The 14,405-nt window shown below is 37.3% G+C and overlaps 1 protein-coding gene across 5 annotated transcripts in view; it reads left to right on the plus strand.

Annotated features, from left to right (window-relative positions):
• Positions 1 to 14,405, plus strand: part of GRM7 (glutamate metabotropic receptor 7) — an 893,798-nt gene that overhangs the window by 513,476 nt on the left and 365,917 nt on the right. For all 5 annotated transcript variants that reach the window (XR_012060766.1, XR_012060764.1, XR_012060765.1 and 2 more), the window contains exons 3-4: positions 2,547 to 2,688; positions 8,127 to 8,281. Coding sequence is in view for 2 of the 5 variants with exons in the window: in XM_006206843.4 (XP_006206905.1) it covers positions 2,547 to 2,688; positions 8,127 to 8,281 (297 nt within the window). In the remaining 3 variants the exon portion in view is untranslated. The remainder of the gene's footprint in view (positions 1 to 2,546; positions 2,689 to 8,126; positions 8,282 to 14,405) is intronic.

The raw sequence follows: 14,405 nt of genomic DNA on the forward strand, positions 1-14,405 counted from the left end.
GCTTTTTGTAGACGCCTATTCTTAGGCTGAGGAAGGTCTCTTCTAATCCTGGTTTACGGTTTTCATCATAATTGTATATTGAATTTTGTGAAGTGCTTTTTCTGCATGTATTAAGATGATTATCTGCTTTTTCATATTAAGTCTGCTAATATGTGAATTACAATGATTGGTTTTTAAATAATGAATCAGTTTTGCATTCCTTGGGTGAAATCCATTTGGTTGTGATATATTATTCATTTTCTGTGTATTGCTGGGTTTGTTTTGTTAGTAAATTTTTAAGGAGTTTTTCCAAGTATATTCATAAATGGTGTTGGTCTTTTTTTGTAATTATTCATCTCATTTGGGTATTAGGGTAATACTGATTATGTAAAATGAATTATTTTCTCTCTTCTTTGATGTTTTGGAAGAGCTTTTACAGATTATGATTTAATTCTTCCTTAACTGTTTGATAAAATTTATCAGTCAAACATCTGAGCCTGATTCTTTGTTTGGAAGACTTTTGTTTGTTTGTTTGTTTGTTTTTTACACTGTGAATTTGGTATCTTCAATCCATATAGGACTATTCAGATTATCTATTCTTCCTTCAGTTTTGATAATTTGTATCTTTCAAGGAGTTTGTCCATTTCATTGAAGTTGTTGAATTTATTGGCATAAAGATTTTAATAATTTTCATTTATTACCTTTTACTGTCCGTGAATCAGTAAGGTTAACCTCTCTTTTATTCTTGACATGGTCATTTGTGACCTTTCTTTTTGGCCAGCATTGGCTGGGGATTTATCAGTTTTATTGCTCTTTTCAAAGAAGCAGGCTTTGATTTCATTGGTTTAGTCTGTTATTTTTCTGCTTTCAGTTTCACTGACTTTTGTTCTAAGTGTTATCACACCTTTCCTTCTGCCTTTTTTGGTGGGGAAATTTACTTAACTCTTCTTCCTCTTATTTCTGTAAGTAGGCACTTAAGTTGCTGACTCTGGAAGTTTCTTCTTTTCTAACATAAGCAGTTAATGATACCTATTTCCCTGTAAACATCAGTTTAGCTATATATTCAGAGATGTTGCAATTCCATTTTCATTTAGTTAGAAATATTTTTAAATTTCCCTTGACACTTCCTCTTTGACCCATGGGTTATTTAGAAGTGTGCTGTTTAATTCCCAAACACTTGGAGCTGTTCCTGTTAACTTTCTGTTATTGATTTCTAGTTTGATTGTGTTATGGTCTGAGAGCATAATGCTCTTTTTAATTTAGGTGTTGTTTTCTCTTTTATGACCCAGAATATGGTCTAGCTTAATGAATGTTTCATTTTCACTCAAAAAGAATGTGTACTATTCTGTTGTCCTGGGGGTGGTTCTATAAATTTGAATTAGGTCATGTTTGTTGGGAGTGTTGCTGGATTTTTTTGCTTTATACCTATGACCATTGATGATTTCAAGCACACTGAAGGCTGAGAGCCATTTATAGAGAGCTGGCACCAATTGAGATTAAAATGTAATCGAGGGTCACCTTTGGATTAGAGTTTGTACTTTTCTATGTTTGTGGAGGACTGGTAGCGCCCAGCCCACTGTCCATGCTCTGAGTGTTAGCTTGTTGATTACGGGTACCTCCACATTACAAATAGAACAGTTTTCCTCTTGTCTCTGGCCCAGGTCTTCTGTCCATTGGGGCCTTTCTTACAAATACCCTCTCTACCCCTTTTGCCTACATTAGCCTTTCTTCAGGTGTGTTTTATGCAATACTAGATCCAGGAGCTTCTGCTAAGCAAGAGTTGGGGTAGTGAAGACTGTATCTGTTGCTTCGTAAACGGCTGCATATTTCCCTGTCTTGAAATTCATAAGCCATTTAATACACTAACATTTCTGAGAAGTCTGGTGTAAACACATCTATTTATGTATTTAATCCTTTCTCTTCTAACATGAAATGAGTAATGCTGACTACATTATAAGGTTTTTAAGATCGAATAACATACATAAAACACATATTTGTGGGTTGGGCACATGGTCAATAAAAGTTTATTACTGTGATTTATAATAGTTGATCTTTGTTGTGGTTTTATTTTTAGATTTATTCCATTGGCTGTGAGCTTCAGAAGTTGGGATAGGTGTAAAGGGGAAAAAAATCTGGGAATGCAATTACCAGAAAAGTGACAGAAGTTGACATGAGCTTTACCTGTTTGAGTATTTTTTTTTTTAATTGTAGTTGACTGATTGTGGGTTTCTTGTAGTGTATTGCATTCATTTTAAAGACCTCTCACCCAGGTTTGTCTAACTAAACTTGCCTCCCCAGAATCAGTATCATAGGTATTCCTGGGTATAACTGGCCATTTACAAGTTCATTACAAAGAGAATGAGGCTGTGCAGTACCATGGAAGGTGCACCAAGTATGAACATCTCAGGGTTCAGCATAACGTCCTAAGCCTTCCTCGTTCAGCAGTATCACCAAAGAAGTGCTGTGCACTCAGAATTCACAACTTCCTCCTCCCCAGCTACTTTCCCTGATCCATTTGGTGTCTTGATGGGAACTTTATTGACACTCTGCTTTCTTTTCTTAAATAGGTGGGCTCTGCATTGCCCAGTCCGTGAGAATCCCCCAAGAGCGCAAAGACAGGACCATTGACTTTGATAGAATCATCAAACAGCTCCTGGACACCCCCAACTCCAGGGCCGTCGTGATTTTTGCCAACGATGAGGACATAAAGTAAGGATGACTGGTGAAATTTGTTAATATGCACGTTGTGATTTAGGAGACAGAAAGATTGGGATGCTGGCAGAGAAAAGGGAAAAGATAGCCCAGAATCAACTCTATACTTAGATAGTGGCAAAGTCTGTGCATACCTTCCCCACAACGGAAATAGTTCGAGCAAACCCTAGAAGCAGCAGCATGTGGCTGTCATGTACTTTCCCCCCATTAGCAAAATTAATGTATTCAATTACTTGTAAAAAATGAAAACCACTAGACCTTTCAAAGGTTCTTTTATTAAAAAAATATATCCAAATGTAACAGACTGTTGTCTAAAGAATGGTTCTTCTTAATGTAAAAGAAAAATGCCTTATAATTCTGGCTGTATCACTTTTGCTTTGAACTCAGGATGTTCAAAACCAATTCAAAACCAAGCTTGTCATTTCTCTACATTCTCCAATCCACTTTTTCTTCTTTCTTTCCTTACCTTGATCCTCCTTGGAGTCAAAAATCTGATTGTAATCTTGAGGATCCTTTTTAGCTCACTCCTTGCATTCTTGGCCCAGCCATGTAGAGCTAACTTTTGAAATGTTTCTAGAACACAAATATGCCCTGCATCCTTTTCTGACCACTGCCACCTTGGTCCAGAACTCTTAATATTATTTGTTTAGAATAGTCATTATGCTTGATTTAAAAAAATATGTTGTTAAAAAAAACTAGATGAAAAAAATTTGCATTCATCCTGTCCCCTTGCTAACAAGTTCTCCTCTCCAGATATAATAACTAATAACCAGTTTCTTGTGTATTTTTCTAGAGAGCGTCTGTATATTTTTACACAAATGGTAGAACACTGTGTATTATCTTGTTCTACCCCCTGCTCACTTTCACTTACTATTTTATCAGGGAAGTCTCTGAATGTCAGAGCCTGTAGATCTATTCAAATCTTTTCAACAGCCATGCAGAATTTCATTTTATATATGTGCTGTAAATTATCTAACTGCTCCCTTACTGGCTGACATTTAAGTATGATTACAGACTTTTGCAATTATAAAAAATGTTGCAAAAAATTTCTTTTCCATAAATCTGTGTGCCCAGATATATAATATTAATATACATGTATTTTACAATGTAGGGATATATAATGTTCACATATTGCAAATATAGAATAGCATACAAATAAATTACTTTATATAAGTATTTAAAACATAAATTCCTAGAAAAGAAGTTTCCAGAACAAAGATGTGTCCCTTCTTAAGTATGAATATTGTCTTCCAAAGAGGTGGGGCCAGTTGACACCTCGTTGATGTGAAAGAGCTGTATAGATTTTTTAAATCTTTGTCTTATAGTTCAAAACAATATATTATTTAACTTGTGGGTCAGTATCTTCTATTCAGGGTAAAGATGAAGGGTCCAGCCCTTTATTATGCCCACTTGGGTTGGTTGCATGGCCATCGTCACCAGCCTCCCAGTCTCGTGTCTCTCCCCTCCATGTGCATCCTACATGATGTGTCTGAATCCATCCATCTCCCTAGTTAGGACTGTTAAATGGGAAGAGTATTAAATCTGAAGTTATGACACCTGAGGGTTTTTGTCACTTAGGTTTTGGACGAATCTCTCCCAAAACCTTGCTTCCCCACTCTTTGAGACCTCAGTTCTCCCATATAAAATGAAAATCCTTTTGAGCTCTTTCTGGGTTGATCTGGACTTGTCCTACCATTCTAGCCTTATTTCATTCCATGCTCCTTCATGGTTTGTGTACTGCAGGTGAGGAGCCATATGTATTTCCTCCATCCAAGGTCTTTGTACATCATTTTCCCACCTACCTGGAACACTTTCCTTCCCCGTTCCATCACCCCAGTGCCATCTCTAATGTTGCTTCTAGGGGAAGATTTCTCTCAACAATGTAGCTTTGGCAAGTCCTTCATAATAACTCAATTTCATAGTTTATGTCCCTGATGTAATTTTACATCCTTTGATCATTTAATTAGTGTCTGTATTCTCCACTAGTCTGTAAGCATCATTAAGACAGAGATGATGCCCCCTTTTTACTTCCTTCCCTATCCTTGGTCCTTATCATAGTGCTCAGTGCATGGTAGAGGCTCAGTGAATGTCACTGAATGAATGAATGAAATGCCTAGTCTGCTGGCCACTATTTAATAATTTTAATACAGGCTTCTCTCTCTGAACTCCACGGTGATTTAAAATATGGTCCTATTTTAGCATTTAGACCTCACATCTGCTCACTCAGTTTTCCACCTGAAATGCATGAATTTGGTCCTCCAAAACGTCCTAATCATTCCTCCATCATGGCCTTTGTTCATGTTTCTTCTCTCCTTCTCTTCCTGTTGAAATTGTGTCTGTTTCAGAAATTCCCTTCTCCGTGAAATTGTTTCTGATCACCCCTTAAGTCTATCATTTCTCTCCTTACAAAATGCTGATTCTGTTGCTCTTAGGGCATTTTCTTCCACACTTTGTGGTTTAGGTATTTAAGGGATTTTATTTTTTAAATATTACTCTTGTCTTTTTGCTCCAGGTTTTTTCAATTCATACCTTTCTTAAACGTCTTAAAATTTTTTCAGACATATTTTGCACATTTTGAATATGTAATACATTGATAAGCTGTGGCCCCATGTTTATTGAAAAATACATTGTACATGGCACATAAAAGATTTTGTAAATCGCTATGGTGACTAATTGGTTGTAATACCTCTCACATGCAGGTAGTGTGAGGTTTTGATTTGGGATGTAGATATGCATATACTCCACTCAATAGCTATGCTTATTATTTTCTGCACGAGAGTTTGTGTGTTGAATATTGTTGGGTACTGTGTGTGACTCACAGAACTGATAACAGTAATAGTTTTTGAGCACAGCATTGAAAGTCAAGTGCATATATAAGTTTCTTCCAAAACATCATCTTAAGCACACTGATGTCTGAAGAGTTCTGATAACCCACAATGTTATGTTATTTCTTTTTTCACAAGATTAACACTGTAGATGGGAAATTTTGAGATTCTTAGAACATTAACTTCAGATACTTTGCTGGAGACTGGCAGTGAGAAGACATTAATATCTAGATTTTGAAGCTAAGATAAGTGCGAAATCAGTCATGGATACTGATAATTTGAATTTTAGACAAGAGCAGATTCTTTTCCTGAAACACTTTATTCTAAGTATAAAAGTAATACCTGACTATTGTGATCCTTTGGAAAATACGGAAACAGTTTTGTTCGTGTTACATTTCAATAAAAGGAATCCTTATGTTTACTCTGCCCCCTGATTATCTAGAAAAATGAAAAGTTAGAGAGAATAATCACAAACAATGATTGTAAGTAATTCCCTTTAAAACATGCTATCCCAGCACCAGAGATAACCATGGCTTCTTTCCATCCTTTTCAAATCTTATCAGCAGTTTCTCAATGAATTGTTAGTAGCGCTGTGTATTATCCTTATTTTTCTGTACTCTCATAGAATCCTATACTTTTAGCTATGCATATATTCATAAATACAAGGCCAGCTTTTATTATGTAAGAATTGAATCATCTTTTGCAGGGTTTTTTTTGACTTTTGTTTCTTAACAGTACCTTGTGGAAATCAAACTAAGTATATTTATAGTTGCTCTCTAATCCATCCTTTGTATGCACTCTCATTTCTTTCACCAGTTCCCTATTGCTCTGCATTCAGGTGTCTCTAGTAATGAACATACAAGATTGACAGCATCACTTTTCATAGCCTTTGGATAGATTAGTAGAAATGCTATCCCTAAGCCAAGAGTAGAAATAATTGATTGTGTTTTATTTTTATGAGAATAATAAATGCACATACTTTTTTAAAAAAACAAAAGAAGACTAAAACACATTGCTGCAACTCATTGGTCTCCTACCCCAGCCCTCCATACTCTCTGGCTCTGTTCTCCTTGAGTGATTATTTTAATTCTTTAAGTTAATGCTTCTGCTCTTTTCTGCATGATGTACCTGTACTGCAGGTTGGGAATTTAATTTAAAGTATTATCTATTAATTCCTCCTATGTTAGGTCAAATTTGGCTCATCTGTACCTCCTTTATCTTCCCAGCATTATTCTATCAGATTTTCATTTACCTAAAATCAGAGTTTACATTATTATGATCATGTAAATATTATGTACTACAGCATCAAGTATTTTTTCTGTGATATGATATGATTTGGGGGGGGAAACTTTTTTGTTTTTCATGGAGTTAATGTGACAAAAATTTTACTTGAATAGTTATCTTTAATATTTTATTACTAATGTCCTAAGTCTATCATTTTCCCATTTGTTTATATATATAAAATAATCTGTGTAGGCCATAATTTTTTCTGACACCTCCCTCCTGAAATTTCCATCTTTCTGTCCTAAACTAGACTTGTCTCTGTCATTTTAAGATTTTCTTTTTCTTTCTCTCTCTCTTTCTCTTTAATTTTTATTCATGGTTTATTTTCTTTTTTTGCTGGAGCACACCCTCCAATAATTTTCTAAGAAAGGATAAACTAAAGAAAAAACATCATTTTGTGTTTCATGCCTGAAAATATTATTTTGCCCCCACACCTAATTACTAGTTGGAAATGTAAGGTGGAGCCTCACATTTATTTTTAAATACATCATACCTGGCACATAAATGATTTATATCAAGTATCTATGGTGACTAATGAGCTACGGAATGTGTAACTTGCAGGGAATTTGAGATTCTGAGCTTGGATAGAAAAATCTGTACAAGCCACTGGGTATTTTTATGTCAAGTCTATTTGTTAGATATTCTGTGTATTTTGAATATTAGAATGCTAGAATTCTAGATATACAAATAATTTTTCCTCAAAATTTGGGAGGCATTACTCCATTATCCATTATCTTTTTTTTTCCCATCTCTTGAAAGGTTGATAATATTCTGCTTCTTAATTCTCTCCAGGTGTCCCAATTTTTTTCTTAAAGCTTCATTCTCCTTTTTTCCCCAGAAACCTTAATTTTGTGACATACTTGATTGGGTGACACTTCATTTAGGCTGATATATTGCTTTCAAAAAATGATATGTATCAGTGGATGAGAAAGCTCATTTTTGCCAACCCATGCCAAAACTCGTAAGACAAAATAAAGCAAAACAAACACAGTGACCGATATAATAAGTAAATTTAATAGCTTATTCTAACTCACATTTTCCTCCTTTTTAATGTATGTGAATGACCACCTTATTAGTTATTTATAATTCTCCTTTTATCTTTTGACTTTTAATACTTGGCCTATATTCCTCAAGCTGCTTTACTGACTTGTCTTACTGGTTTACAAAATCTCTTTATATATTAAGGATATAAATCCTTTGGCTTACTATCAATTGCTTACTTTTGGAGAAAGAGTAGCTTGCTTTTCTTTGGCTTGACTCCTAATATGTATCTGTTCAACAGTTGCTCTTTATCATTAATATACCCTTTTGTGTTCCTTTCCACAGGCAGATCCTTGCAGCAGCCAAAAGAGCTGACCAAGTGGGCCATTTTCTCTGGGTGGGATCAGACAGCTGGGGATCCAAAATAAACCCACTGCACCAGCATGAAGATATTGCAGAAGGAGCCATCACCATTCAGCCCAAGCGAGCGACTGTGGAAGGTACGAGTTTTGTCAGTGGTGGGACATGTCACGATCGTGGTTGGTGCGTTGTCGGATGTCTGGAGCATGAGTCTTTTTGAGGGTTTGGTGTTTTTACATAATTTATGCAGGATAGTTTCTAACTTGCGGCCATGAAATACAAATAGGGCCGCATATCTAGACTGTTCTTTTAGTTGATATTCGTCTTTTGAACAGATCGTGTCATTTTCACAATAATTTCACAATTGGCATATATCCTTTGTTTTATTACCTGAGAAAAGATAACTACCATTAATAAGAGGTGAAATAGTAACATAATCCAAGCGTGTGTTAAGTGAGCTGCACCTTCGGAGAGAGGATTTTCCTTTTGTAATTTATGCATCACTTCCATAGCAGAGTAGGTACAGGGATTCTCTCCTCCTATCACCTCTCGGGGTCTCTTCCAGCCCCTAAGGTTATGTAGCATAACACCTCTCACAGGTGCCAGCGTCGCCTTGCCTTCCTGGGTCTCTTTTGTTCTTGCTTTCTTTCTCTCTTTCGCTTACCTTCCAGAATGGCTACCCCTTTTCTTCTCCTTTGCCTTCCTTGCTGCTATGAAGGTTCTTTGAGAGGTAGAAGGAGGAGAGGGCGTTTATTGGCATCCTTCTGATCTAACAAAAGTTGCTAATTACAATTTATGTTCTCCTTTAATTTGAAGAAAAAAGTTATTTCTAAAAGAAGAAACTGTAAAGAAAAGGCACTCCCCCTCTGGTGTCCAGCTTTGTGTTCCTTTTCTGATGGGGCCAGGTCTCCAAAGATTCCCTAAAACGTGTGGCACGTTAAAAAGAATGCTATCTTGTCACTCAAAAAAGAATCAATATTTGCATTTCTTTCTATTCTGTCTCTATGCCGGTCGAATTAATTATTCTCCCCAGCAGGCCGCATGGTCTTTGTGGACCTTTTAAACAAGCCAGGTTGTGGTTCTGTCACTGTTCCCTTTCTCTGTTATCTCGGGGAGATAAAGATCCCATGAATCACCCATGTGTTCATTGGGAGGCTTTGAATTAATTTCATTCCCTCTGCTTGTCCAGAGGAGAGTGCCTGTCTTACAACCCAGACCAATACATCTGCAGGTGAGCTGCAAGAATAAAAGACATTTTAACTATTTCCACTCCTTTCGCCTCAGAGCTGAGTAAAGGTATCAGAAAATAGCTGATGACTGTGGAACATGAGAAGCACTGAAAGCACAGTACAGACTAGATGGCTTGTGATGAGGTAATATGCAGGTTTCTCTAGGGTGGTGGCGCTGTGCTTGCGGAACACTCCTGAAAGGAGATGAAACAGGAGGTGATGAATCGGAGCTCATCAGATAGTGAGAAGAAGCCCCTCTAGTCCCAACCCAGGAGGTGGAAACAGACGTGTAAAGGAACAGGGCATGTTGGGTGCAAGTAACTCATCTGCAGCCCAGTCCATCCTGGTAGACATCCTAAAATTCTCCCAGCTCTTTCAAAGTGTCCCGTTTATAGACATTGGGAAAATCCTGTCTCCTAGAGTTGCTGTCACTGCACTGTTTGCCTGATTGACGCCTTTCTATCTTTTGGATCTCTATTTAGACATTACTTTTCCTTGGAAGCCATTGCAAACATGTCACCCCAGCCAAGTCTGGTTAGGGGCTCCTTCTGTTCTTCTGCAGCATCCCACACCTCCCTACCATTGTTGTGCCTCTTTACTCGTCTCTATCTGGAATCCATTATGCATCCTTGCACCACCAGCTCCTAGGTTTTGGCCTGGATATGGCAGGATGCTTAAACAGGTTTTTAAATGGTTGGATGTCTGGATGGATGGGGAAATAACAGACCACAGAAGGGCCTGGCACCAAATATAGCTGAAAAGTGGGCCAGAGTTGGATGGTGAAGGGTCTTGAAAGTTACACTAAGGAATTCGTATTTTATTCTGAAAATCTTGACAGCATCTGAGGATTTAAATGGTAACAGGGAGTTAGAAGGCTCATTCAGATGACTTTATGGACAGGTGAAGTGTAAGATTTGGGCGAGAATCAAAGCAAAGCAACAAATCACAGTGTCTCTACTGAGGTCCTGTCTTCCTAAGCTGTAGACACCATATAGACATGTGAGCAACTCCATGGTTACTATCCCTAGGTTCAAGATATTTTTGGAAATTACTAAGTATCTAAAACATTTTATAAATGCTTGAAACAGAAGATTTTTTCATGAATATATAGGCATACACAGAGTTATTAAATTAGACACAAAACAGCATCCCGAATCTGCAAAAAATGATGATCTCAAAAACGAAGTGGAGGAAAAATGCTATTATCGATGAAAATACTATTGAAATGTGATAGAGAAGTAACTCTTCATGCCAAACTCCATTCTACCCAAGTAGAAAATGAGGATTTTCATTTGGCTCTTTAGAAATGATGTGGCTTCTGTCTGCTGTCATACTGTCTTGTGCATTGATACAAAGAGGAGCCAAGATATGTTCACCAACGTAGAGGAAGCAACCACAAGATTGTGGCTGCACATTCCTAAGGCAGTGAAAAAAGAAATGCATTTCACTGCATTAGAGTTTCTGAACAAAGCAATGAAATACCTCAAAATAAACTATAAATAGAACACTGAGCATCAGCTATATGGGCAAGTAAGTTTTCCTCTCCTGTCTAATTTTTTTCTTTTCTTTTTTCCTCTTTGGTGGATGTTCCATATTGTGTTCTACTGGGGTGCAACATCATCCAAACCCTAACAACGCTGCTACAGTCCTGTGTCTTTGACTGCGCTGTGTAATTCTCTGCCTTCAACTGTAAACAGGGAAAAAGCCGTTCAGTGATCAGCAGGCTTGTTTTCTTTAGATCCAGATTGAACACGTTCAGCCAACATCTACATTTTTGGCTTGTCTTCTCTGTATCTGCATGAACAATTAATAAGAATTTGCCTTCGGCTAAAGTGCTAGCAAGTGCATTGCCCCTGTGAAAGCAGTCTTCATCTACGTTTATCTTCTATCTTTGTTTATTCTCCACTTATAGGAAGCAGGGCCTCAGTGTTTGCTGGCCCAGCGTGTCATTTCCCCGCTTTCAATTTGATGGTGATAGGAACTGTGCCCAGGAAAGGTCGACAGTGGCCCCGCTGGCTGCCCAGCCTTCACGGGAGATCTCAGAACGTCTCCAGTCTTGGCAGCACTCCTCTAGCTCCTGAGCCAAAAGACTTCTGTAAATTTTAGTTTCTCTGCATTGTCTCATGAGCCAAGGGATCCCCGGCATTGTCCTCTCTCCTGTTGCCACATTAACAAGGACTCCCAGTCATTGTTTCTAGCCCCCAACAAGTCCTCAGAGCAAAGAACGTCCAAATCACATTCAACCCTTTGCCCTGCAAAGTGCTCTGCTTCTCTGGGAGTAGGCTGTCCTAGGCATCCTCTCCGTATAGCCAGCAAGGATCACGGGCCAGCGTATTTTCATCTCTGACATAATCGTTAACATTAGGGAGCGAGTATAATGACGGGTGCATTTTCAAAGCTGACTCAAATGGCCCTGACTATTGGTGATGATTCTCAAATGTCTATAGAGCAGCTTGGTTACCAAATTAAATCTGTGGGATGTGTAAGAAAAGACAAAAAGGGCTCTGGACCTGGCATTAAAATGTTGGTTATTTCATGCATTTTTACTCAAGACTGAAACAAAGTATTTTTATTAAAAAAAAATCAAAGCTATGAAGAGCTGAACTAGAATATTTCTGACTCCCATTTAGATACGCCCTACTTTAGTCTTCCTTGATTACCTGGAGTGTTCCACACATGTCACAAAGTTATGGCAGGGACACAGGAGAAAATGCCAAGAAATAAAATATTGCCTTAAACCACAATGCTATTTCTAAGCAATGCTATAATTAATAATAGGCCTATAATCTTGTTTAAGGAGAGAGAAATGGGAATAGTGCATGTTCAGTGTTATGGCAATTTTTTTCATTGAGTCCTTCACAAATATTCATAAGCTCTAGCTGGGAATCAGCCACTGATCTAAACACTGAGATACAGCAAGTGATAATCTCCATCGGGTCCCTGCTCTCCTGGAACTGCCCTCGTAATATGGAGGTGACAGGTGAGAAAGAAGAATATAAATAAGAAAATATCATATTAGGATAATTAAAGTGTATTTCCTTGAGAACCAGCTTGTAAATCATCGAGATACAAATGAAACAGAGAGGAGAGAGACAAGGTAACCAGTATACAATGCAGATAAAACAAACAAACAAAAAGGTTTGGAGGAGATGTATGCAGGTCAGTAGCTCAAATCTCTCTAGCCTGTTCTAGATTCCTGGCACATATTCATAGCAGATCCTTTCACGGCCTAAAATACACCAAGCTTTCCCATTTCCCTGTTTCAAATTGATAATTTGGATAATCTGGAAAATGTTGTGTTTTTCTGTTGGAGATCAAATCATTATTTTTTTTTAAAGACTTCTTGCTTTTTCTAGAGTTAGTCTACTCTACAAAACCAAACTCATTTCTCCTGCAATCCAAAAAGTACCACATCCCCTCTTTACAATAAGCACACATCATACTCACAGGTAGAATTCACATCTAAAATCTGACCCTTCAGGGCAGCACCTAGGACCCATGGGTTCTCTGGCATTATCCATCTTTTTTTCCTGAAACTTTGGCATTTGCTAAAAGGCCTTGCATATAGTAAGTCCTAAAAAAACAAATTTATCTTCTTTGTCTACTATATCTGAATTTATCTATAATACCCGAATGTGCAAAAGACTATCTATCTGTATAAATTTGAAGTTTTCTTAGGATGGGGGAAATATTCATCCTGAATGGATTTTCTCTCTGACTTTATATTCTGAGGTATTCAGTCAAATACACTTAGGTCTTTACTTCTGGATCTCACCAGAAATTTCAAAGATGGATTTGCAGACTTTCCCTTTTGCTTTCCTTAAGAGTATCTCTTGCCTTCTTTGTTCCTCTCCATTGGAGAGACTTCCCATGCAGGCCTGGCAGGATGGCTCAATTAGGTGATTTGTTGAGATGTTACCAACAGACATGGGAAGCCTCAGCCTTGACTCCTCAGAAAGTAGAAAGATGCTGCCTCTGTGTGTTTTAGACATTCCAGTTGGAACTTCCTTCTAGACTGTACTGTTTCTACTAATAGAACAGGCTGAGGAAGGGAGGACGAGCAGATCACACGGGTGAGAAAAGATTATCTGTGTGAAGAATAACGCCATCCTATTTTTAATCCTGTGATATTTAAACTAGAGATTATTGGCTTGGAGCAAGTGGTAAGAAATGTAAACAGAGATCTGCAACTGAGATAACTAAGGAAATGTGAGAACAATTAACATTGAGGTGCTTTATATGTAGAGAGAGAGTCTCAGATTTTGAGCCATGCTGTCTCCCGTCTTATAGGATAGATGCTCTTGACTGACCAATTATTTCCTAACCAGAAAATACATAAGCCAACAAGAAAATATCCATCCATTTGCAAGATATGATGCCCAGTACACTGAGCACCCAAGGCTAACTAGGCTGGTCTGTAGTATGCTCCAAAGGTTGAATGTTTGGCTACCAAAAATTAGCTATTTTTGATTTGAGTTCTCTTTATTCTAGTAATATGCTACCATAACTATTCAATGTAATTAAAAATTATATGAACCAGAGAAATGAGTGGAGGGAGAGACAGTAAAAGAGAGAAAAATGCTATTTCAAAATAAAAGAAATTGGAATTATTTGGAAAGATTTGGTAAAAGTTTGTCACTATTAGTTGTTGGCAACACAATAGTAAATTTTGAAGAGAAATAATAAACACTAAAAAATTGCATTTAGGTCACTGTACAACTATTATTAAATTTTCATTTCACTTGAAAGACTGCAAAACTGAATTTTATTATAGTTGTTTTTTTTTCAAGATGACAACAGGGAGGGCTGTCAGGTGATGTATATGCACAGAAAACTACTCAATCTCATATATCGGAAGAGCAACAAGTGACTATATATGAGTTAAAACATTTAATACATTTATGTATTTTCAATTTATTGCTAAGGTATAGATTTTTGATGTACTGAATCATTGTGTGACCTAATTATATTTAGACATAAAGCTTCTAAGGTACTTTCATTTGGGCTTTCCTTTTCTAGGACTTTATTTTCTCAG

The sequence above is a fragment of the Vicugna pacos genome, chromosome 17 (genome assembly GCF_048564905.1).
Source record: "Vicugna pacos chromosome 17, VicPac4, whole genome shotgun sequence".
NCBI classification, from domain to species: Eukaryota; Metazoa; Chordata; class Mammalia; order Artiodactyla; family Camelidae; genus Vicugna; species Vicugna pacos.